The following is a 26,886-nucleotide window of genomic DNA, read 5'->3' on the forward strand; positions in this document are numbered from 1 at the left end:
ACCAATTCTCAGCAATTTAATTTTTACAATAAAATCATTAATCCTCTGCAAACTAAAAGAGTATGATATGTCTTGCTTTATGCACCCGAAAAGTTTCAGGTTTATATCTTATCTACAAAACGGGCAATCGTTGTTCAAACGTAGCCCCTCGGCGACACTTCTTTTCCAATGCGTTGTAAAAGCGAATCGATCCTTATTCTGTATAAACCACCCCTTGTTTGCTGTGATCGGTAAATAGTCCATCCACTTAAAGTGCTGTTTAAAAATAATGTTTTTTTGTTTTTTTCCTATTTTTTGTTTTTTTTTCTATTCCTTCTTTTTTGTGTCAATTTGCTATTTAAAAACACAATACTTTCTTTCGTATATATAACTGTTTGAATGAGAGAGTGCAGACTCGACGACCTCCTATGCCTTAAAGGCTACGGTCTTTCGCACTCTTTCATTGGATGCACACTGTACGTTTTTGTTTTATGTACTTTTCGCATCCAAACAAAAATAAATGACTAATTGACCATCCATCCATCCTTTGCAACATCTCATATGTTATTATACTCAGAATATTAGTTTTCAATTAAAATGCTTTAGCTTGTAACAAACTTGTCTTTCTGGAACAGGGTTTCAAGCTTCTAACCATATCTTAACATATAAAAAGTACCTCATTTCAGCTTGTGGTGGCTTTAAAATGATCTGGCCCTGCTTGCTTGTCTAGCCTTTGTATTTGGCAGCAGCAATCAACAATTATTGATGCTCCTATAGAATTGGCTGCCCTTGGTCATTGACGTCATACAAAAAGGTGCAACTATTGTTGGAGAGAAAGAAAAGAGTGAAAAGCTATGGAATAGAAGTGATGAAGCAGAATGGATATGGATTTTACAGTAACACAATAAAGTTTATTAGTTAATAGCCTATCAAACATGATATTCGTTTCCAACTTTTGTCTGCTGTAAATCTTGACAAGTGCTGTTTGTTGGAGAAAAATGAACACTAAACTGTATCTTTCAGAAGCGAACTGCTTAAGGTTAAAATATTAGCGTAAAAAAACAATAACATTGACAATGGGGTGGAGAATTTTCGGGAAGTGGATTACTTGGACATTTGTCTTGTTTCTGACAGTTTGTGCTAACCCAAATGGATCAGACTTTGCTTCAGTTTCTACAGCTTCTTCTACACAGGTATAAAATATCAGTAAACAGTAGGCTACTTTGTAACATGACAAGTTGACAACGCTAATACTATTACATCAGACTACTAAATGTAATGACTTACTAAATTTACTAAATGTATTATGATTTTATTTTTTAAATATGCAATTGAATAGAAGATTTGATGTGACGCAGTGTGATTTTAAAGTAAGTGTTTGAAATAATAAAAAAATATTTTAATTGTTAATAAAATAAAAACAAATATATATATATATTTGTTTTCTTATAAAACTACAATGTATTTAGGAATTGGCACCAACAGACTCATTATTACTCATATCAACTCTGGATGGTACGCTGCATGCTGTCAGCAAAAGAACTGGAATCGTGAAATGGAAACTCGATGAGGAGCCTGTTCTTCATGTCCCCATGGAATCAACCAGCACAATTAAGGGGTATAGAGTCTTTTTGAGTTTCAGCTGGATTGTATGTATATTGTATAAACAACATTGTTGTTATTTTGATGTTTTTAGTTGCAAGATAATGTTAACTGTTAATCTAATTAGTTGATTGAATGTTTATCCTCGGACTGGGAAAGCTTCTTTGAGAGCTTAACCCTGGCAGTTTTGTATACTTGTAGAGTCTTTGAACCACTGATGCAGGCTCATACCCGAGATTGACAAAGCAAAGTTTTTGATTGTTTAAGTGTTGTTGCCAGGGAATTATTCCATACATTAGGTGCCAATTTTTTGTTGTCATGTGTAGCGTTGCTATTTTAAAAAGTGATACTACTTCACGAAAACTTTATTGATCAATTATCTGCTAACCCACGTAAATTCTGGACTGCTACAGCAGCCATCCAGTTTTGAGAAATTTGTCGATACTTTCAAGACAACTTTGTGTGACGGAATAATGAATATGGCTCCAGGTAGGATGTTGCAAAATAATCAAATCACACATGTTAAACTCTTTTCACTCAAGCAGCGTTAATGACATCATCGCTTTGTCAAACTTTCCGTCTATATCTATCTGCATTGTAGTTCTTACTTAGCCTATATATATATAATGTCTTTGTGAAGTGGAAACAAAACACTATTCATATATATAAGTATTTTTTGTTGTTGTGTTTAATTAAAATGCTTTCAGTAATTCAGTGTAATGTTATTTACAGATGGTAAATAAAACTCTTGCTTTTCTTTATATAAATTTTATAGGCCCACGTTTTTGCCAGACCCCCATGACGGTTCATTGTATGCATATGACCCATCAGCGCAAGGGCTTACTGTGAGTAGTATAGGCCTATCAATCTATTTGAATTTTCTGCATTTTTTTTACAATAAAATTGTAGTTTTTGTTACGTTAAGTCCAATACTCATAATGAAGCAAGAATTAGTCGCTTTTTTTTCAGTTGTGAATGCACCTTGGTAATGGGTTCATAATCATACATTTACTTGAATATGCTAAAAGCAAGGCACTCAATATTTGTATCAAAGCACCTCTATTAGTTTTGAAAGCTCCACAATTGTTGTACACACTGCAACAAACGGACATGATGTAAACAAATGCACCAAGGATGTTTTTGTTTATTGTTTATTCCACTTTGTCTTCACTGGTTGTTAGTCTTTCTATTCTACTTGAAGTACCTTGGGAAAACAATAAATGGATTGGTTTGTTTTTAAATACACTATTAACGTTGTACAATTGATAACGACAAACAATTTTCAGTTTGCTGGTATTTTTTATTCTATTGTTGCAATAGTGAAACCAAAACCAACTAATTTGACACTTATTTCCTGGTATCTCGATAGGGATGCGCCACCCGCAAACGCAGTATTGCATGATTTTACCAAGAAAAGTTCAGAAACAAAGCTATTCGACCCCATTCTGGTTTTAAAATGTGTGTCATTTACTAATGTTTCTTATTCATGTATTATACTGTAGTGTTGCCAGCTACAGTACAAACGTATATTTTCTTATTCTAACGACTCTTTATGCAGATTTTAAATCTAACAATGCTTTGCCTTTGCCACCTTTCCCCATTCATTGGCTACTTGGCTTGGCATAGTATGATATTATGACGAAAGTATAACAGAAGCATGTTAACAACCTTACTCGTCGTTGTTATCCATTCGATGTCGAGTTAATGCAAGAAATGCTACGTCGCATTTCGCTGTTTTCAAACTGAATCAAAGTTGGAAACTTGCATATATTTGTGTCATGGAACAAGAAGCCTGATTCTGACTAGTTCGCCATCTTCGGAAACGAAAGGCTAACATACTATAGCCAGAATGCATTATTCCAGTGTCACTGAATAGAATTCTGCTCATGGCCAAAATTGTCTTTGCATAACTTCTAGTAGCAAGTTGGGCTGAACTAAACATTCTTTTACCACCAGACCACCGCTTTCAAAACGTATCAAGGTCTTTTTTCCAAAGACATTTTACACTTGGGCTGAACTAAACATTCTTTTACCACCAGACCACCGCTTTCAAAACGTATCAAGGTCTTTTTTCCAAAGACATTTTACACTTTCTTTTTGCACGATTAGAAACTTCCATTCACTATTCCTGAATTGGTGCAAGCCTCACCATGCAAGTCTTCCGACGGAATCTTGTACACAGGTTAGTTAAGAAGTTTGACTTGATTTAAATTTTAAGCTCTTGCATTTTAAAGCTGACACATGAAAAGCATTTCTTACTATCTTACTACTGCCAAGGATTCGATAGGATATTTTATTGAGTGCAGCTGCTTCTGGTGTGCAATGTGGATTTGTATAAGGCTAAAGCAGAGGACATGACTAGACGCGTGCAAAAGTGTTTGTGAGCAAAACATTGGTAAAAACAGAACTATGATGAACAATAATTTTTGTGTTTAAGAAGACTGACTTTCCTGAGTTTTATGTCGTATGGATCTATCATCCATGGAGTGTTGCAGGAAACTTCTTTACCTTAAAAGCACCCTATAAAAAATCTATTATCAAGCGGTTCTTGCGATCTGATCTAGATTATGCATTTGCGTTGTTAAATTGTTTACTATCCTTCTGTTGTCTTTCTGAACGTTTTATTCTTAATGGTGTAACCAAGTCAGTGCTTTCTAAAGTACCACGTAACTTTAACATTAAATGGAGGAACACTGTGCCAGTAGTTTATGTTTAGTATGCTCAGGCATTTCGGACGTAGCGACTTTTTCTACTGTTAAAACACCATAAATGACAAGCAATCAGTTCAGTTGCAATCTGCATCAATTTTTTAACAAAAAAGACTTTGATTTTTGCAGTAACTGTACATTACAGGACGCAAACAGGATGTATGGTATGCAATTAACCCTCTCACTGGGATGAAGAGACAGGTCATAACAACAGAGAGCACCTCCAATAAATGTCCTGGAGGAGGAACAGTGAATGATATGTTCATCGGGAGATCAGGTATCAAAAGTTTTCAAATGGTTACTAATGCAGTGTGAATTGCGCTGCTTGATCCAGTACCCAGATTATGGCAAAATCTATCATTTCACATTGATGCAACGTCTACAGACGTTGAATCACTGACACATGACTGAGTTGCTTCATGTTTTCGTAAAATTATTTGTATAAGATGCCAAAATTTGAAGGCAGTTTTAAACCAGCGGTACAAATACATTCGTTGTTTCAAAACTTTTATACATGCTCATTGCTCAGTTGCTCACATTGCTCAGCCTGCAGTTGAATTTACTTTCTTTTTGCATTAAAAAAAATTTTCAGTCAAAATAATTTTCAACTATCCCAATATTTAAACTACGCTGTTAATTTTCCACTGCAGAACTGACAGTAAATCTAAAAACAAACAAACTTATACTGCTGGATCAACACATCTAAGTAGGTGGTAGCAACAGCGGTTTTTCAAGCGCGGCTGCTTGCTGAAGACGTAATAGCTCACGTCAGGATTCTATATTTTTCGTGATATTAGTTACGTTGCTCTCAAATTGAGCTTCCTTGAACTTCATACGGTATCTTGCCACGATGTCTAAAGTATTTATCCCCATTTTGGTTGTACAATGGAAATTGGAAATATTATGTGAACTTTAAAGTGAGTTTTGAATGCTTTGACGATTCACTGCAATGCCCACCAAATGCCCAATTCAAATTATCACGTCACAAAACTGCCAGCACCAGTTTGCCAGCACCAGTCCAGCAACAGGACTTCAAGACCGATAGTTGAAGCAGTCACGTTTTTATGAACACATGCCAGATACCCATACGGCCAACGACGAAGAGTGTTTTGCTTTTTCTGCCAACTATGAAAAGAACGGATTTTCTTGTGTTTTATTTTATAACTACAGCCCGATATCCGGGTTTTACATTTGACTTGAAATATTAGCGTTAAGAGTATGGTATGGTTCACTGCCGCACAGTAGTTATTTTTCGCGTGGAAAACATTTGGCATCTTCGTAGCAAAGCCACAGTATAGCTCAGTTTGCCTAAGGCGAATTAATTGTCTCTATGCCTTATTAACAAAATCATCCAGTCGAAAAACTGCCGGTTATACTAAGATCTAAAATGTATCCTACATGTCCACAGATCATAAGAACCGGTAGTGTTTGTTTTTCCAGCATATTCATTGTAATAATAATGTTTGTTTTTATATAGTGCTGTAACCATCGCATATGCGATAAATAGTGACGACAGCGCAAAGCAGACAGTGACGAATGCATAATGCAATCTTTGACTGCTGCGTTTTGCAGCTTACAACTGCATTATATATACTGTACTACGATTCCTGTCATTAGATAAATACACTACAATTACGTTTTACGGTAATTGTCGTGAAGGAGTGATTCAGATTTCAGTGTTGCCGTTCTAATATTCCAGAATATAAAGTGACGATGTTTGACACAAAGGCGAACGTCATGCGGTGGAATGTGACGTTCACTGATTACTCTTCCCACGCCAACGAGAAGGTTTCTGACAGCTACGGTAAAATGCTTTGTATCATTTTTGAAGTTGAATCAGAAAACCCTTTACACGAAATATTGCTGATTTTAAGTTTGAAACACTTCTTACATTTGCGTCGATTTTAGGTTAAATGCGATGTGAAAGAAATACAATGAACTCTGATAACTTATTTTATAAGACACTTAGCGTTGGGTGCACCAACAACAGACTATTCACCAATTAAGCAAATCAGCCGATTAGGCAGCTCGATGAGCGGACTAATTTTTTTCTGATGTCTCAACCGTAATCCGCTGATTAGAATCACCGATTAAATTATTGATCTACAGCAGCAAATCGCAATCTGTTGAATCAGGCCATTAGCTTGATCGGCCTATTAAAACAATCCCCCGATGGTACATCTAGCTCTTAATTTATAAAATGACATTGCTTCGATTTTAGTTTAACATCACTAAGTTAAGTTTTACCACTTAACAGCCAGAACAGGGACCCATGCGTGGTTTTCAACCCACTGTTAATAGACCGTTGATGTAATGAAAAGTGTATATAACTTTCTATAATGTATGTACAGAATTTCTACACCTTGCTTCTAGCACCGACGGTTTTGTGATTACTGTGGAAAGAGAATCAGGTAAAGCCCGACTGCCACAAACACATGAATGAATGCTAGTTTATAATAAAAGTGTCATTACTCAGATTACAAAGTTATAGCTGTCGTTTGGTGAGGTTTTTTCGACCCAAAATTGGATAACCTTATCGGCGTTTACTTGTTATTCTATTTTCATCCCGAAGAAATGTTTCTATTTTAAATTTAACTTGTTTTGGTAGAAGAAACTTTGAAAATTTTTGTAGAGTGGCTGCCACCTTCCCAATCCACTAGTCTTAACTTTGAGAAAAATACATTCCCCCGTACCCCTAGGGCCTAGGGGTCATTCACATGTAACACATTGTCACCTCGTTAAGGTTGTGCACCAGCTGGTCTGTGTTTGAATTTAGTGACGTCATTTGTCAGTGTTTTAGGAATTGTGTTCATGACAAATGTTTATGCTTTGTCATTAATCAATTTTCGTAAGCTTTGTTGAAGTTGTGAAGATAAATGGCAGTATGTTTGCTTTACTTCTTTTTCCATATTATTATTTTTTGATAGACAAAAATAGAAAGCAAACGCTTTATTGCTTCACTTATAGATTTGCTTTGTTTTTCACCCTGTCTTTGTATGAAAGCAACAATAACAAATGAATAACAATGTAGGTCGCATACTGTGGGCTCAAAACTACGGATACCCTGTTGTGGCCATGTACGATTGGGTACCGGAGGGCTTGCAGAAGGTTGAGATGACCAGTGTTGCCAAAGAGACTATGAATTATTTGCTGAGACAGGCTGACGGCAAGGTGTCGTACTGGGATACCATCTTTCAGGGAAACCCAAGATTTCACCCCAAGGAAGCCACGCTTGCGTGAGTAATCGTTGCCATTTTATCACCTTTCACATTCAGTTTGCAACTCTTTACTGGGAAGTTACTAGACAGTGAATACAGCAGTGAATGTCATAAGTTTGCAAAGCAAGTTCAAGCAGAAACTAGGAACATTTTGTCACAATGAACAAAGCTTCAGAAGGTAAAATAACACTGTTTGGTAACTAAACCTATTAATCTAGCGAGCAAAGTTGGCGTTTTTACATCACTTCCACGTCTCCAGATATAGTGTGAATAAAAATCTTTGTTTCAAAACTTTTTACACCAAACAAATGCATTCCCCTCACGCTTTCAATGACAAGATAGCAAAGCGGCACTTTTCAAAGTCACAAAACGATTTGAGGAAATACTGCTTTTGTAATCATCCTGCTACTGCAGCCTCCATGGGACTGGAAACTGCTTTTTCTTGTTCATAAAAATCTCCACTCAGGATGCACCATTTTTCTGACTGGTAACCATAAACATTCTCATTTCCTTCAATTTCGAGCTTGGCATATGGTGTATTTTTGTCTTTCACTCAGAGGGTTTCATTAAAAAAAAATTGATTTACAAAATGTATAGTATTTTGGACAAAGACGTTTTTATTTACAACTAAAGCAATGCTTTCCAGCCAGCTTAACGTTTAGAGTTATGAAACCTACCGTCGTATCAAGCGTAATTTATCAATGATATTAAACGTCTCACTAGGCTATCTCATTTTTTTTCTCGTTAAAGCAGAAATTAAATCTCCCGAAGTACATGACTCTGTCATTGCGTTTCTGTGCAACATGAACTGTATTTCATGAAATCCGTCTTCCAAACTAGGCTATAATTTGTCAGCAAATCGTATGTCTGAATACGTGTGTCTTGTTTCAGGCCTTCCTTGTACGTTGGCCAGTACCAGCACAGCTTGTATGCTTTGCCAGCAATGACTCACGATGGGGTAGTATTTAATGTGAGTTTTTATTATCAGAGCAATTATATACTGTTATTTTACTCTTTTTGCTATCGCATTTGTTGTATTTCTGTTTAATTTAAAAGTAGACTTTTTTGGTGTTAATAACATACAACAATCACGTATTATCCAAAACAGAGATTCAAATGATATGTGTGTGTTTGCATCTAAACCAGTGGTTCTTAAACTTTTGCCCTGTCGGCACCACCTGGAAATTACCAACCAGTTCTCGCACCCCCTCCTAGGATTGGCTGAAAAGTAATAGTCGCCTACAGTTCGAAATTTTGTTGAAACCTGGTAAAAACAACTTTGCTTCTTACGTCGTATTATAACACCTTGATAATTCAGCATCCCCGCACCGCCTAGACACAGGTCTCGTGCCCCTTAGTGGTGCGTGCACCCCTGGTTAAGAACCCCTGATCTAAACTGTTCTGCTGTTTGAATGATCAACAGCATTCGAAATTCGATACAAGCACATTATAGCTATGGTTTGAGACGATTAGAAAAATATTATATTATACTGGTTGGATTTTGAAGTGGTTTGCTGCCATTGCCAACCGATATTATGTTACATTAAACAGAGTGTACCTTCCAATAAACACAAAAGCAGCGTATGCTGCTTGGTTATAAGGCTTCTTATTTCAATATAATCTTACAGTCGATTGTAATAAGATGTGTTCTTGTCGAGGGCCCTTGTATATTTCATTGATTACCACACTTTGTTATGAGTTGCTAAACTTCTGTTCTGACCAAGCAGTAATGAAATTAAGCGATGCTACAAGATTTGTCTTTAACCTATTGTCGAACACTACTCTTACGTGGTTCGGATGTACAAAGCTCATTATTAGTGAAAATGCACGTGGCTCTTAATATTGGTATCGGACGTAGATGAATATTTATTATTTTATTTGGATAGCGATACTGTATGTAATGTGCTACTGTAAGCTGCATCACTCTGTTTACATGGGTCTGCTACTATTCGGTGAGTTCCTAACCTCTAACCCCTAACCCTAAAACGGCAATGATAATTAGGCTACGGTACCCGATAATTTAAAAAAAAAATTGAAAATATTCCCCGTTAAGGGATCGGACTCACCGAAACGGGCCATTCCGTAAAAAAACAACATATTTTTCTGTTCAATAATATAAGATTTTGTGTGAAAAGCATTGCCGGTTTATGCAGCTTCACTCACCGAAGCCATGACATATTTTTCTGTTCAATACAACGTTTTGTGTGAAAAGTATTGCCAGATAAAGCAGCTTCACTTACTGAAGCCATGACTAACAACAAATAAATGCACGCGCATTTACAAAACAACATATTTTTCTGTTCAATATAACATTTTGTGTGAAAAGCATTGCCCTACCTGCTAAGCTAATACAATCTGCAGACTTTACTAGGAATAGCACCTAAATAAACGGGCGCCACAGTGCTCCGCACCTAAATATCCATACGCCACAGTGTGCGTGCCTATTTGACCGGCGCCTAACTGTCTGCGCCTAAAAGACTTGCTCCCTCAACAAGGGAGATATGTCTCGGTTGGAAGTATAAATTGCAACAAAGGTGTTTTTGTTGGATTTTTAACAACATATGTATTATGTAAGTCCTATTTTGAAGTGAAGCACGTCTCCACTGCCTTGTGCGTGCAATCTGAAAATATCTTGCTGTTTTTCAAGACGAACAAACTTGATGATGACCGGATGACCGTCATACATGCTAAAATTGTGAGCTTGTGTTTCGATTTCAAGCTCACAGACCATTGTGTGGTGAAAGCTTCATGATTAAATTGTTATAAATACAACTTTCCGAACCTGGCTGATTTCATTCAGTTGTTAATGTTGGATCGTTGTAAACTTGTTCTTGTTTGCAGATGCATCGCAACTTGCAGCTATTGCCAGGCCCAGGAGACGAAGCAAGGACAAAGTTAACCGACCTTGAGGCAGCCAGCATAATCATGCCGATATGGAGGATTGTTGGTAAGTGTATAATTAGTTATGGCTGATTTGTTCACGCAGTTGAAACCAAGCTAGAAGACTATCAAGTACAGCTTTGAAAAAGATTCAAAACATCTTGAAGAAGCCGCTTTTACACTGGCAAAAGCTTTACCAACATATTATACAAGTTTCTAAACCTGACTGATTTTGTTTGCTTATTAAGCCTAGAGAGTTTGCTTAATAGCATCACAAGTTTAAGGCAAAAATATTCAGCAACAATAAAATAATGTTTTACGGTTACTATATAGAGTTCTCATAAGATAATGTGAATGTACATTGTGTACATGAAGGCGATTGCGCGTGACTTGGAAATCTCGCCATGTTAAATTTTAAACGTATGAACCAATATTGAAGTTATTTTGAACGTATCGAACGTAATGATATATAATAATATTGTATATATATTATTATTATAGTCCATTTGTTAGACATCCCGGTATTAAAGATTACTCGGTCCGTACTGTTATTGTTTTGCTTCACATCTATTGTCCAACTTCTGAGTCTAGTGTTGCTTGTGAGTCTTGTTTTCAGTCATAAGTTATAAAGATCTGCAATCGTTTCGAACTCGATGACTTACTAAAAATACCATTTTTTAAATGTTTGAAAATACTGAATTAAGTTTTTAAGGATAAAATTATCATCACAAATAATAAATTTAAACTGTGTCTTGTAAATATCAATAATTATTATCAAATTGTTGCTTCATATCAGACATATTTGCAGCATTGAAACATTTTGCTGATGGCATTGTTAGAGTTGTGGACACAGTGATTTTGGGAGCAAGTCTTTTAGGCGCTGACAGTTAGGCGCCGGTCAAATAGGCGCGCACACTGTGGCGTCTGAATATTTAGGTGCGGAGCACTGTGGCGCCCGTTCATTTAGGTGCTATTCCTAGTAAAGTCTGCAGATTGTATGAGCTTGGCAGGTAGGGCAATGCTTTTCACACAAAATGTTATATTGAACAGAAAAATATGTTGTTTTGTTAATGCGCGTGCATTTATTTGTTGTTAGTCATGGCTTCAGTGAGTGAAGCTGCTTTATCCGGCAATGCATTTTACACAAAATATTGTATTGAACAGAAAAATATGTCATGGCTTCAGTGAGTGAATCTGCTTAAACCGGCATTGAACAGAAAAATATTGTTTTTTTAATGCGCGTGTTCGGCATTTATTTGCTGTTAGTCAGCTGTTATTTCCGAACATGACTGAGTTCACTTTTAGTTATACTGTATAAGTCAAATAATAACTACACTACATCAGAAAAAAATATACCGTAGCTTATATTCAAGCGGGTGGTAGGCTTGAGTGAAGAGTAACTTACTTTCCCGTCAAAACCCTGACTAGGTTTTGCCAAAGCTGAGCTGATACAATTCGCAGACTTTACAAGGAATAGCACCTAAATGAACGGGCGCTACAGTGCTCAGCACCTAAATATTCTGACGCCACAGTGTGCGCGCCTATTTGACGGGCGCCTAACTGTCTGCGCCTAAAAGACGTGGACCCGTGATTTTTTCCCAGAAAATGCGATTTATCTCATAAATCGGTCTTTTTAAGCTGTGGAGTGCAATTGCAATAAAAGAGGATTCTTATTACTTTAATATGAGCGATGCAGTTGACGACAGATGGCGTTTAGTCGCGAACCGTTGATCTTTCTCCAGTATGAAAGTCAGTTTTTTTATTGATTTTGACGCAGACGATTTTAACTGCAGACGTTAAATCAATGTAAAAAAGGATTGGTTTGTTGCCTGGGCTATCTCACACAGGTTGCGATTTTGTCAGTACATAATCTTATAACGTTGCATTCAAGTCAAATTGTAAATTTGTTGGATGACACAAGAAAGGACCGCAAGTTAAACTCATCACTTTCATATCAAGGAGTGCGTGCAAGAAATGTGATACTCTGACGTTATTTCTGCATTTGCCAACATTGTCTTCGCGCAAGCTTCAAACGTTGGATAAACCACATTTAGACTACGTCACAGACAGCAAACTCCGACATTTTACGTTGATTTAACGTCTTCAGACGTGTCGTCATAGAGATTGCCACAAAAACTACATTTTTATAATATTTTTATCACATCACGATATTTGTTTTTGTAGCAAATCATCATATAAATCAAAGCAATTTAGGAGCAAAATAGCTGAATCGCCTGGTCAATCTAATAAAGAAGCAATTTCTTCCTCATTTTCAGGTTACCACAAGGTCCCGCCATCCTCGAAGATCACGTTGCCAAAGACATACCCAGCTTCCGGAAGCAAACCTCTTCTCATTGATCACGATCACACTTCTCCTGAGCAGGTTAGATTGAACAGCCGTTGAAATTTGAATAGTTACTTGTGGTCACCTGTGGATGATTTACCCTGTACGACGACTGAATTTAGATGCCAGCTGCCGAAAGACTAGATGAATTTCCCACCGAGCCACAAGTGTATGAAAAAAGTCAGGCCGAGATTCCATTTCAATCTGAAAGGTTTGAGGTTGAAATCTATATCGATTGGCTGCAATTAATTAACATTCTGTTTGATCATCACAAGTTTTCTTAAATTCGTCTTGTTTTGTTTATAAAAAAAACTATAACTAGTAACTACTAACTACCTTCTATAAAAAAAACATAACTTTGTTCAATGTATTGTACCCTTCACGATAGATAGACTTTATTTTATTTGAATAAGAACCATGTGTGATCCTCATGAGATGAACCAAGGATTGTTGATGTTTCAGACTTTGTGTTGTTTTGTTTGATTGATGTTACACCTACGTTTTTACACATTGAGTATTTGTGTTGTTACTTTTGTATTTTCCGTTTCCGTTCCGTACAAATTTCACGTACTGTTCAAGCCCACATACGCGAAGCTTCCAAAACCACATATATACCCCATTAACCCTGGAGTGCCAAGTTAAAAAAAAAACACAAAAAGCAACACTATATGTGGCGTCACAAATATAAACCACTATTTACAACGTTTTTCACGACTTCCATTGAAGTTAGTGGGGTTCATTTACACTTTATCTCTATCTTACGTTACGACAAACGTTTTTTGAAGTCTTTAAAATTTACGAATTTTAAAGCCTGATCACCTGTAGGGAGACACGCAAGTTATCCGAACCGAATTTTGAGCACCAGGAAAAAGCCAAGTGGAGCGACATCACGGTGGCTACTTTTGTCGCTTTTTTGACATCAATCTTCACCGGATTGTTAGTGGTTTGCCTGGTCAGGGTAAGTACTGTCCAATTCGATAAAAAAAACATTTATTTTTATCGATTTTCTGTATTCACTGAATTGAAACTGCCCCAGTTAGTTTGCGTTTTTGTAATTTGAAAATTCATATTCTCTTCAATCAACCAAAAGATTTTTCAATTTTAACCAAATTAATTTTCACGTCCTTGTGGCATAGCCAGCCGTTTGAAAATACACTTACTACAAAATTAGTCGCTCGCTATGTAGTTTCCCAATGGGCATCATAGAATCCTAGGGTAAAACTTGAAAGTATTCACAAGGAAGTGTTGAAGATAGCAAAACCAGTTTCGTCAAGTACAGATCGTGTACAATCATACTACGTAAAGGGATGCTGTAGTCAGCCATTGCTTTTGTATTGTGATTTTGAACGGTAGTTCTTGCACATGCATGAAGTCGGTCTGCACAACATATTATTTCTCTTGAAGCCATTCCATACGGCCAGAGAAATTTTTTCAACGTGTTTCACATTTCAAAGAATTATAAGTTTGTTGCTAGTTTATAAACAGAACAAAACAATAAGAAATCTTTCCTGTGTAGTTGCAGTTACATAAGCAGCGATATTCAGCACTTCGCCGCATGTAACAACGTTTAAGAATATTGATATAATTGTATATTTAACCCTATTAACAAGGTTACCATCTTCTATTGTAAACTCTTTAGAACAGTTAGCTTTTTTCCTGTGTCGATGTACAGTATATGTCGACTATATCTCATGAGTAACGGTCACATTGCATACATGAACGTTACAACAACAGCATATGGCGTATGGGTATGCGAAAAGTAGTTTATTTTATTGCAGTCCTTGTTTACTTTGAGTTTTTTTTCGGCGTGATGTTAACAGCAATGTTATCTGTATCCATTTATGAATGGTTTGTTGAGCATAAGCCGTTGTGGCGTTTATCCTGTGACATGTGCATTAACTATAGCAGTGTTTTTCAACTTTTTTAAGCCACGGAACACTTCATGCATTAAAATGTGGTAATCTTGCAGAACACCAAACGAAATTTCATAATGACGCAATAAACAACACATGGCGCAAAGTTGATATTCGGGCTGAAATTGCAGAAAGACAAACGCGAAACTCTTATGGTTTTGATTTTCGACCAGTGTTTCATGGAACACCAGTAAAACTAATAAATTTCTTGCGGAACACTGGTTGAAAATCACTAAACTATAGTATAAGAGCCACTGTCTGTACGTCGTGCTGTTTGTAAAGGAAGCCAATTCAAAGCCTGCAATCGTCGGCATTGTTTTATTTTTTTAATTGACGTTTTAACAAATGCATGGTTTTGTATGATAAACGATGCTTTGCATATCTTTCTCTAATGCATTGTATAGAATAGGCAAAAACGTTATAATTACCACTGCTGGCATTGCCTCAACGCTTGTTAACCACTATTGTTAATGCTGTATTGCCAAGAAAAGTTGAGTGGTTATATGCATTCAAATGCATATAATGCTTCACTGTGGAGTGTGGATACCCCAGCCAGCAAAAGATCATTGTTACATCATTTTAACCAGTGCTTGTGTCATTAAATGCTACTCAAGAATGTTAGCAATCATGTGACCATTTTCTTGTGTGCGCAGAAACCCGTTTGGCCTGGAAATCCCCTTCAACCCACCCAATACGATGGGTATCAACACGTGGGAAGAATCGCATTAGACCCAACCGATATATTAGGGAGGGGTAGCGAAGGAACCATAGTCTACAGGTAGGAAGCGGCGAATAAGAATACCTTTTGACCAAGAAAAGATATTTTCTTGAAAGCAGCGATCGAGTGGAGTTTTTTTTTATTTTCACTAGTTTCTGATCGATTTTTAACCAAGACGTTGAATCAATGTAAAAACAGAAGTGATTTGCTAACCGGGTCGTTTTCGTGATATCAGCGGTAAATTCGACGGGCGACGTGTTGCCGTGAAGAGGGTGATGCCGGAATGCTTCAGTCTAGCGGACAGAGAGGTCGCTCTACTCCGGGAGTCGGACGAACATCCGCATGTCATCCGCTACTACTGCATGGTAAGCTCATGCCTATGTTCCGCTTGTATGTCCAATCTTGGTGGAAAAGCACTATTGCTCGAATATGATAGAATCTTTTTGAACCCATTAAGTGGTTTTCTCTCACTCTCCATTTTGCTTCAAAGATGGAAAAAAAGAGGGGACCAGTTAATGGGTTTAAACTGGTCAAAAGAACTCATTTGACAATAGCACTGCCGCCGAAAGTTGCATATTCCTTATTCTGAACTTTTAATTGTGATGGCTTGAAGCTAATAATAATGGAGCTTTCTTTATTTAAAAGTATTCTCCTGCTTTTTTTTCTCCAGGAGCGAGATCACCAGTTCCAGTACATCGCTTTGGAGCTGTGCAGCAACACGCTACAAGAGGTAGATGCTGATTTTCATTGTGTTGGTGATCTACTTCACTGGTATTAAAATTTTGTTGGATGGCTTGACCTTTGAGATTGCACTTTTCTTGATGCATCGATATCTCAACAACACTGTAATCAACCTTGCAATAATTTCATTGTGAAGCATTTTTTTTTGAGGCCAGTGTGAGTTAAAAATGTCGAATACGTTACAGTCGTTTACTATTTAGACTGGGTATATCGCATTATAGCCGGTACTAGGTTTATCACCTCCCTATAGTTAATTACCGACCGGTACTATAAGAAGTTACATACTGATGTAACTTCATCAAGTGTTGACTTGACATTTAAAATGCTTTCATGAGTTTTAATGACCATGTTATATTAAGTTTATTTTATCTTCAGTACGTAGAGAACCCTCAATATGGGTGTAGCACCGGATTGGGCATCCAGTGCATTCTTCATCAGGCCATGTTAGGTTTGGATCATTTGCATAGACTCAAAATAGGTGAGACTTGCTGCCTTCTTCTTGGCCTGTCTAAGTGTCTAGTGTCTATTCACGTGAGAACATTTTTTTTGCAAAGACTGAACAGTAGAACACTCAACGTGGCTTTATGTGTTTGTTTTTTTTCAAAGTGTTTAACTGAATAGCTTGTGTATGGATAAAGTTGCAAAAACAGGTTGAAGTTTTTTTGACATCCGACTCTTAACACATACTCTGTAAGCTTACCCGTACTATAATTGCAACGGAGATAAACCTTTAGTGAATATAATGATATGTGTAGCAGCACCACCGTAATAAGTCATCATCCAATTTCGGCTTCGGTTAAATCCAATTTCGGCTTCGGAAAAAGTAGGCCACCCCCACTAGTGAGGGTGGCCTACTTTTTCTTTGCAGCGATTGCTTTCACTCCTATTCTACATCTTATTCTGTCCATCGCATCTTCTTCATTCAGTCCGACTTTGTCTGCTTCATTCTTCACCTGTTCCTTTCCATGTTAGTTTTGGATGTGGCCTATTATAAAATCTTAAACTTTGTGTGTTGCTCTGAAAAAGTGAAATAGCGTCAAAGAATGTCATTTACTTCTGGAGTTGATTTGTTCTTTAAAAATCATTAGTTCGCAAGATCAATGTATAGTATGTTTAATAGTAATGTTAATAGTAAATAATAGTTAGATAGTAGTATGCTTCCATCCATGCACAGTTCACCGTGACGTAAAGCCCAGTAACATCCTGATATCTGTACCCGGGAAGCTGGGAACACAACGGGTGGTCATTTCCGACTTCGGTCTGTGCAAAAAACTAGTACCGGGCCGTGTTTCGTTCTCCCATCGCTCGGGTACCGCTGGAACGGATGGATGGATAGCCCCAGAAATGATCCTGGACAAACGCTACAGGATGGTGGGTTTTAGTCTAAACGTTTCGAAAGTTTTGGTTGACTAATGTGTTTTTGTTGCATTCATACTTAACCCTGGTTGTTGAAGACTTAAATTAAGCGGACAGAAGACAATGAATTCTTATTTATTTTATTTTTTCATAAGTCATCATTTAAAAAATCTGTTTATTGCTGCGCTGAAACTGTGTGCTCTGTAAAGCGCTGAGAACAAGGATGCGTACTGGCGATGAATCTAGCTCTGGATAAAAGCACACATTGGTATAATTAAACACAATTTTCTACGCAGACCCAGGCGGTGGACATTTTCTCAATGGGCTGTGTCTTCTATTACGTAATCAGTGGGAAACACCCGTTCGGGGATTCTATCTCTCGGCAGTCCAGGATTATCTCAGGAGACTATAGCCTTGATGAGCTGCAGAATTATACACGTTAGTATGGTGTTGTTTGTTTTTATTTAACACACAAAAGTTGCAAAATCACTCCTTAAAAACCTAGAAAATCCTAGATCTAATCTCAATCGGCAAATCAGTCATTTTTACCCTGATTCAACGTCTGCAGAGGTTGATGTTGAAGACGACATTGACTCTAAAGACGTACAGCTGATGTGGAAATGACTGATTTGCTGACTGAGATGAGTCATCAGTAAATTTGAACTGATCTCTTGGAAATAATTCAGAGATCTCACCATGGAAAACGACTAATGCTTTCTTTGCTTGTTATGAGATTGCTCCAATTGTTTTTCTTATCCAACATTTCAGTGTATATGAGCAGGTTTATTCCTCACAAGGATAAAAACAAAGTTTATCTTCAAACTCTCCGCTTGCAGGGTGGAGGTTTTAACAAACTAGGATCAAAACAAGTCATCTTCAATATTAAAGTTGGATATAAAGCCACAACTCTTGACTCTCTTTTGCATAGTTAGTTAGTCATATTGCTGTGCGGTAATTGCAAATATGAAAACGTCAATCGCCTAAACCAGTGGTTCTCAACGGCGCCCCCCGGGGGGGCGTTTTGATTTTGCAAGGGGGCGGTATGATTATCTCGGCTTGAGGGGGGCGTTTTGATTATTAGAGGGCATTCTAGTTTAACCCATTTTACCTACTAGCGTAACGATTTCGTCACATCATTGTCTGGATAATCTAGGCTACTCTACATGCTCGCACAATAGCAAAACAATTTCTCTTACACCATTGTCGTATTTGATTGACCAACCGTTTTGTTTACAAACGCTATCTATTTAAAATTTAAATTCAGTAATTTTTCAGTATATCACAAAATCTGGTGAGTTCCATTATGGCATAACCACTACATAACGTGTATACTGTATACTATGACATAACCAGTATACTGTTTTCATGCTCGCAAATATATATTTGCTTTTCGTAATTAATCGTTTTTGTTGGGGGGGCGGTAAAATTTCGCCAGTTTATAAAGGGGGTATTTGGCCATAAAAGGTTGAGAAACACTGGCCTAGACTGACGAAACATTGCGAATTCAACCTTTCATCGCTCTCAAAATCTTGTGACAGACTGGCTCGCAGTTTCAAAGCGAATGAATATGGCTTGAATATTACATATCCAGTATGCACTCTTCATTACTTTAAAATAGCGAGGATAAGGTTGTTCATAGCTCGAAGCTACAGTTTTCGTCTGACTCTCTTCAGGAGCTGTCGTCAGAGAAAAGAGCAGTTTCTGGCGACAGCCCCTAAAAAGAGTCAGACAAAAACTGCAGTTTCAAGCTATAAACAACCTTCTACAACACGCTATATTCAAGTTCTACACTACAAATTAATCAACTCTTGTCGCTTTCCTCTTCATTAAATCCGAGCATCATCCATGGATGTATTTTTGTTCAGATCCCGACGAAGCCGTTGATCTCATCCGTAAGATGTTGGTAGTTGATCCGACTCTAAGGCCAAAATCCGATTCCGTATTAAAGCATCCTTTGTTTTGGAACTCTGCAAAAAAGCTACAATTTTTTGAGGTTGGACGTAAACCAATTTCGCTGAATTGTAATTTAAAAAACGTTGTTTTAAAAAAAATGTTATTTAGTCGATTAAGGCTGGCAGTGTCACGGCTTGCATAGCCTATTGTGACACACCTTACTTTCACCACGTTGATGAAGAGTTTGACTTCGTTGAGTCAATATACAATCGATTTAGGCGTTAAAATAAAACAGCAGCGTAGCGTTGATTTTTTTATAATGCATCGCAGTGTAGTAAAAAATTCCCGACCATAAGAATCCAATACTTGGCACAATTGCAGTCACGGTCATGTCTTTGGTATTCTTTTCAATGCAAAAAAAAACAGTCTTTTCTTGTTTCCAGGACGTAAGTGACCGGATTGAGAAGGACCCCCTGGACAGTCCAGTCATCCAACAATTGGACAGAGACTCACTGGTGGATATCAAGAACGAAGTACCAAGGGACTGGGTTCAACACCTGTGTCAGCCACTGCAAGAAGATTTGCAAAAGTTTCGCGCATACAAAGCTGGCTCTGTACGGGATCTTCTTCGAGCGATCAGGCGAGTTGTGACATCTGGTTGATACCAGCTTACAAGCAGGCGAACTGGAAGTTTCTATTTTAAACGCACACCATCTTTCGCTTTCTTTCTGCCGTCTCGTTCAACAATTGATGAACATTTTGTTTGTTCAAGCGCAGTAAAATTTTATAGGTTTGTGATTAGTGTTTTGTTTGCATTTATTTTGCTGTGTTTTTGAAATCAGTTCAGCTGTAGCCTGTATACTAGTATAATGTATATTTGCACTTTTTGTCACATCCACGCTTTATGCTTGGTAGTTGCAGATTTAAATTAAGTAGACGAGGGAAGGTAAGGTTGCCAAAACGAAAGCAATATTGTATTCTTTTTGGGGTAAAGAATGGTGTGTTATACTGCATGGTGTATCTAGCTGTGTGTTGTATCGTGTGCTTAAATAATGAAAATTAAAATGTATTAAAAAAGAAATGGTTTTCCACTTTCAGAAATAAGAAACATCACTACAGAGAATTACCTGATGATGTCAAACTATCGCTTGGCTCTATTCCCGACGACTTCCTTCATTACTTTACATCGAGGTTCCCCCGCTTGGTCATACATACGTATCTCGCAATGGCGAGTTGTAGGAGTGAGTCCATCTTTCGTTCCTACTACGCGGACAGGTGAGTGAAAAGCTCCACTTATGCAAGAAAATGTCCTGTGCAATGACTAATTTTTTTGTGTTTTACTATAAAATCTTCCCTATACCTGCACTGGAGATGCCTTTTTTTCAAAATAGAATGGCAGATAAATACGTCCAGGCTCTGTTCTTTTGCCCCCTACCCCCACTTATCGGTGTGTTTCTGCCTAGACGTAGCTTATCAACTGTCTCCACACGGACATCAGATATGTTTTTTCCAGATCTGGTCCAGGTTTTTCGAACTAGATCTGGCACAATTTTTTTAAGGTATTTGTATTTTTGTCGTATCCATAGTGAGTGAAGATTCAGTTAAAGCAGACGAGAAGGCATGGAAGCCAATCTTCGTGTCCACCTTTAGGTACACCTTTAACTGTCTTGCCGAAGACCCAGCTACATTCTTTTGAGCGGTATCGAACCGGCGCCTTTTTGATCGTGGAACCATTGTTCTTATCACTGGTATTTGGTATTGCTGGGGTATTGTCTGCCGACCCACAATGTGCTCATTTTCCACTAAGCCACCGATTAGATCGTGCTTTTGTTTTCTAACTACCTCGCGGTCAACCGTCAGCTTTTCCCAAATATCTTCACTTGTTCCTTTGCAGTGCTCAAGACCACTTGTTTGAAGAAGACAGCCACCAAACCGTTTTCACCAAGCCAGCTATGAACAGCAAAGCTTCTTGGAAGAACACTAGAAGCGGGTAAAATTGCCATCTTTAGAGCATTTCTGGATTTTTTTATAAAAGATTTTGTTATTTTACATTAAATCAAAAATGTGTTTGAGATACCACATCAAGCTTGCCACTGTCGTAGTCAAGGTAATCCCTCGTGCTTGAGGATGGTGGCCCTCACCTTAAATGACTGTGTGCAGTTTTAGCTTTGAATGTCTGGTTACAGTTTGGCTCGGCTCTGTATCAACAAAATAGAAAAATCAAACACAGATGGTTCAACTCTTGACGAATGCAGCGAGCACTTTTAAAAAATATTTTCAAGACTCCACTTATTGCCAGCTACCCAGACAGCAAAACAGTCGTTTTCAGACGTTGAGTCAGCGTAAAAAACGACTGATTTGCTGTCTGGGCAGTGGGTTAAATGGTTTCTTCTCAAAATTATTTCAACAGCAAGCGGTCGCTGTCAAACTTATTGACAAGCTCTGTGCCAGCAGTTCAAAACCGAGACAAGTTACGAAAAGTGTCGTTTGACAAAAGTTCTTATTCGGGCAAATATTCATAACTGTTTAGAGTGTTCATGGGTAGATAGGAAACGATGGTAAATCTAAACCTGTACTTTGTTTTTTTTAGGTCGTTACCTAGCGAAGGCTCTCCTAGTGGCAAGACAAATCGTTCAAATAAAGCTTTATCCGCTGCTGACCAAGACCTGGATTGGCGCTCGACCTCAAACAGGCAAAATTTCTTGTCCTCTTCTCCATCCAATGCCTTTAGAAGTCTGTCCAAACATTCCAATTCTACTCGAACTATCTCGAGCAGTCATTCTAATGTCAGAACTGTTAGATCTGCCGAAGATTTTGATCATATTTCTGACCATCGACGTTCCAATCAAGAAGACCTTGATATTTCTGGTTCGGGTGACAGTCCGGATATGCAGACCTCGGAGCTTCGTCTTCGTTTCGCGGCCAAAAGGCGCTTGAATCACGGCAGTCCTCGCGTCTCAGAATCGAGCAGCGCTTGTTCTGAAGGCGAGGTTTCCGACCGAGCAGCTAAACACGTAACTGATGTTTCATACAAAGACGTAGTCAAGGCTGGCAAGCCAAGACGTCCACAGCCAGTGCCTTCAGAAGAACTCGGTGTTGTTGCTTGCTCTAATCCGTTTAACTCTTTAGAGCAACCTGACAAAAGTAAAACTTTCGAAGAAAATCAATGCAATGACACTTCAGTTATTGATAATGGGGTCGAAGAAATCTCAGAACTTGCAAACGAAAGTCTCATCGCTGACGCGCAAAATGAAAATTCCGATCAAGAGATAACGCAAGAAGCTCCAACTAAAACAGATAAAAAAGTAAAAGCGAAACCGAAACGACGTCGTTTTAAGAAAAATAAGCACAAATCTACGCCGACATTGGATGATATTACTGATGATGTCACTAATGTCAACAGTGAGCCTTAGACTGCCCCCCCCCCCCCCAACCAGACATGGATTAAGCTTTTGCGTTCCTTTCACCACCAAACGCAAGATAAATTTGTGGTTTTGTGGAAGGATGAAAATTCAACATTGTCAATTTAATTTCTAGTTTTTACGCTTGAAGTCTGCAATGTTTATCGTCGGTTTTATAAGTTATACTGTAGCTTGTTTCGTTGTCATTACATAACCTACGATTGAGGGTGATCAGTGGTTTCCAGTTTCTTTGGACTTGTAACAAACTTATTATTTTAGTACAACATATGGTTAAGTACACGCATTACAAACAACACTACCGCACTGAGGTAACATACCGAAGTGCGATGTTAAAGTTTTTCATTTCAAGGATAATTTTCGAAAAAAAATGTGGCAAAACCTTACTATATCTGTTTTGCGTAGTCTGTTTGGAATACCACAAAGCACTATTGTTTACCGCAGGAAACGTTTAAAATTTTGAAATACCGTACATCAGATAGACATCAAAGAAAATTTTTCACTTTTGTTAAATTTGCACTTTCTGCCCATCTCGACGCAGATAATTTGTATAACGTTGTATCATCAGTCATCACGCAATGTTGAAAATACGTAAATTATCATCGAATGTATTTTATTTTTTTCATTTGACCGACTCAGTAGTTCAAAACGTCTTCGGGAATGCAAAGCTGACAGGATTGAGCAGGCAGAGAGACTTTGTCAATGTGGTAGGTCTTTCATGATCATTTATTTAGTTGAGTCAGTCTAAACCAAGTAGATGTCAATTAATTATTCGTTTTCTGTTTAAATTCAACAATCTTGCCACATTTCGTTGTGTGAAAATAGTTTAGCAAAAGTGTGTTAATATTAAATATTGAAATCTATTTCCTGCATAAAAATTGTTTGATCTAAATCCAGATCCACATTACAAATGCGCTTAGAAAAGAATAATTTATGTACCACTTTGTGCCTCGGTAAGCGAGAGTGTCATAATTATGCTCTTGTTAAAAGCAATATCTTACTCATGCGCACGCGGGTCCATGCAATCGTGGACCAACATATTTCCACATGCCCGATCATTTACCAACAATCACAACTGGTGTAAATGAGTGTATGTGGAATGTATGTGATTGTGAATGCTTACAGAAATTTGTATAAAAAAAATTTCAATCCGTGTCCGATTCAATCCCTATTACTGACTAATCTAAGGTCGTCTACAATAGAAGCACCTTGCCACAGTTTCAGTGAAAGTTAGTTTTGTTTAATTTTTTACTTCACATATTGTTAAAAGTTCATCTTTCCCTTGTGCAACCTATTCAGAAGATCAGGCGTTTTAAAAATTGATTTGAAGTCTCCAGACGATGTAAAAAGGGATGATTTGCTGACTGAAAATTCAACGGTACAAACATGCGTTTTTGTGTTGATTTTGTGTTTGCATTGATTGAATCAAAACTACTGCAAACTTCTGGATTAAATTTGACGACTCTTATATCGTAAAATACAACTAGCATTGTGTTAGTTTTTTTTTACTCTTTTTATGCTACTTCTCAAAGTTTGAAAACATTGTGTCAACGAAAGTGGCTCGCTATTTATTGTCTGTTGTCTTGATTATAACTTATTAACGTAAAAAAAATTTGACTTGGAAGTTCACAAACGAAGAGTACTTTCAAAACAATCGAGATGGAATAACGCTTCTCCCAAATCAGAATTTTTTTGTTCTTTTTCTGTTTATTGAGAGCAAGTAGCCTATAACTTTGCTCTTGAAACAACTTAAAACTTGTTTGTTTTGGCTCAATTGTTTCTGTCCATGCGTTATTTCGATTTAAACAGCACAATTGACTGCCCAATATCCTAGTTGCAAAAATGCTCATCTTTTGTGAAGCGACCTTTTCCATCACTTCCTGTCGTCATTCCCTGCGCTCTACAATGCAGACAATTTCACTGCACTTACACATAGAGGCACAGCCAAATACATTAGTAGAGTTCATTGCTTTTTTGAAGTATTATGACTCGTCATGGGTATGAAACTTCCATTCAACCTACTCGAGACGAATCTAAAATTACTAATCAAAATATTTAGCGACCTGTAAAATGTTCTTTTTTGCACCACACGCCGAAGAAGTAACATCTCTCAAAACGTCATTTTGTTAGTGCGTCTATTTTTTATATCTGAATTTATTGTAAGTCGCGTCTTTTTGGTGGTTGTGGTGGACTTGTTTTTTTACTTTTGTGTCTTGCTATGTTTTTGTGATTTTACGTCAGTTTTACCGTACTTTCATGCATTGATTGAATGAACATGATAAATCCGTGTGTGTTTTAGTTACTTATCTTGCGTACTTATTGTTTATCGCTTTTTTGCGTTTCTGAACCGTGTTGCGCATATGTCTCACTCATGAAAATTTGTTATTTATTACGTTGATATTATTAAGACTTAATGCTCGTATCGACAATAAAGAAAGATTTTAAAAGTTGCTGAAAACCTGGAGATTCTTATTGGGTTTTACAGGGTTAAAACGTAATAAAATATGAAAATATCAGGAGTCCCCGCTTTATGACACAAATAGAGTTATTGAGTGTAGTTGTAGGCCTACTTGTTTCCTCATGATCTTTCCAGACAATAAACACTCAATCAGATTCTATGATTAAGCTTACATCACAATAACATACGGTTCCAAACGTACCCGGTAGAGTGTTGACAACTCTTTGTTTGGAACTTTACGCTCACTGTTGACAAATCAATTTGATCAGCCAGGAGCAGCGAAAGACCAGCTGGTGTTTCCGCTTTTGACCGAATTATTCCATGCATGAGGTACCGCTGAATGAAAATGTGACAATGTTCACGTGACTGTTTTTGGCGATACGAAACGTATAGATTCGCATCGTTTTTGGTTAATTAACATGTAGTTGATTGGATAGTCTTTTGGCTAGCGTGGAAACTACACCGTTGTGGTTAGCAAATCGCAATTGCTCGCTGTTCCCGTAGCCTACTCATTACTCAGCTTTGTGCTGATAGCCAGGAAGAACGCTTCCTTCAACAAAATGTTAGGCTACTCATTTACAAGAAAAATTTTCAATTTCATTATTTTACCTTTTTTTCTAGACCCCTGCTATGTCTGTGACGTATTGTTGTTCTGTTGAGATCATGTGATGTTCAGAAATGAAAACAAAAAAAACAAAGCCTTTTTTAACTAATTTTGATTAAACATGTCCAGCAACTATCTGACAAGTGGCTATGGCCTATGTTGCCAGATGGGAGATCTTGTTTTCTAGTTTGGAAAAATTTCAAAGTAGTTGGAAAAGTAAATTGTGATTGGGAAAATGTTAAAGTTCCACGTAAAGAAGTGCTAAGAGACACTTTTACGGAAACGCGCTTCACTAACAACAGGTCAGTGAGATGCTAATCCAATAGAAAATTTCAAGATTGAATTTTGTAGTTTCTGACAACACTGGTCATAACTCATTTTTATTGTCGTCAAGTGTCTACCACGCAGAGTATACGGTTGCGTACGTGAAAAAAAATACCGTTCGAAACTTTTCACTGCATGAACTTCACCCCACGGTCACCGCGCAAACAAAATCTGGGGAAAAAAATTCGAAAATTAATGTGTTTTTTTTCACATGTGGTCATCTGGCAACCCTTTTTTGTCTTTTAATATAAATTTATCTGGCGACACCAATCCAGAATTCAGATGTTTCTGTTTGAAGAAGATACTGAAGAATCAAGAAAATGAAATATTTTCTGACAGGTGTCAAACCCAAAACAATGCTTGATATAAAAGACTCGGTTACATGTCTTGTAATGCAAAGGAATTTATTTCACACTAGTCAGTTCAATCATATACTGTATATAGCTAAAAATCGATTTCGATAACCTTGCAGGCTGCAGCTAGATCATCTTCAGTTAAGCTTATTAAAATAGAAAGAAAAGATTAGAAGAAAGAAAAATAGATAGAAAGAAAGAAAATATTCTATTAGAATAAGCTTAACTGAAGATGATCTAGCTGATCGAAATCGTTTTTAGCTATTTATGATTGAAATGACACATGTGAAAATAAATTCCTTTGCAGATACTGAAGAAGTCGCCTTTACGGTGGCGAAAGCAATAAATAAATATCAATAAATTCTACCAAGTTTCC

The 26,886-nt window shown here is 37.4% G+C and overlaps 1 protein-coding gene across 1 annotated transcript; it reads left to right on the forward strand.

The window, feature by feature from the left end:
- Positions 1-1,006: 1,006 nt before the first annotated feature.
- LOC145771899 (serine/threonine-protein kinase/endoribonuclease IRE1-like) lies at positions 1,007-25,221 on the forward strand. Its single transcript, XM_082583655.1, has 24 exons — positions 1,007-1,172; positions 1,449-1,597; positions 2,357-2,426; positions 3,691-3,763; positions 4,435-4,566; positions 5,989-6,093; positions 6,641-6,700; positions 7,321-7,525; positions 8,399-8,477; positions 10,349-10,454; positions 12,664-12,770; positions 12,854-12,942; positions 13,557-13,689; positions 15,298-15,422; positions 15,598-15,727; positions 16,033-16,092; positions 16,479-16,581; positions 17,278-17,474; positions 17,756-17,897; positions 19,325-19,452; positions 19,796-19,992; positions 20,451-20,627; positions 21,247-21,342; positions 21,943-25,221. Exons 1-24 carry the CDS (start codon positions 1,056-1,058, stop codon positions 22,763-22,765), a joined length of 3,603 nt encoding a protein of 1,200 aa, XP_082439781.1. The 5' UTR covers positions 1,007-1,055; the 3' UTR covers positions 22,766-25,221.
- Positions 25,222-26,886: the final 1,665 nt, after the last annotated feature.

The sequence above is a fragment of the Aplidium turbinatum genome, chromosome 6, assembly GCF_918807975.1.
Source record: "Aplidium turbinatum chromosome 6, kaAplTurb1.1, whole genome shotgun sequence".
Lineage (NCBI taxonomy): Eukaryota > Metazoa > Chordata > Ascidiacea > Aplousobranchia > Polyclinidae > Aplidium > Aplidium turbinatum.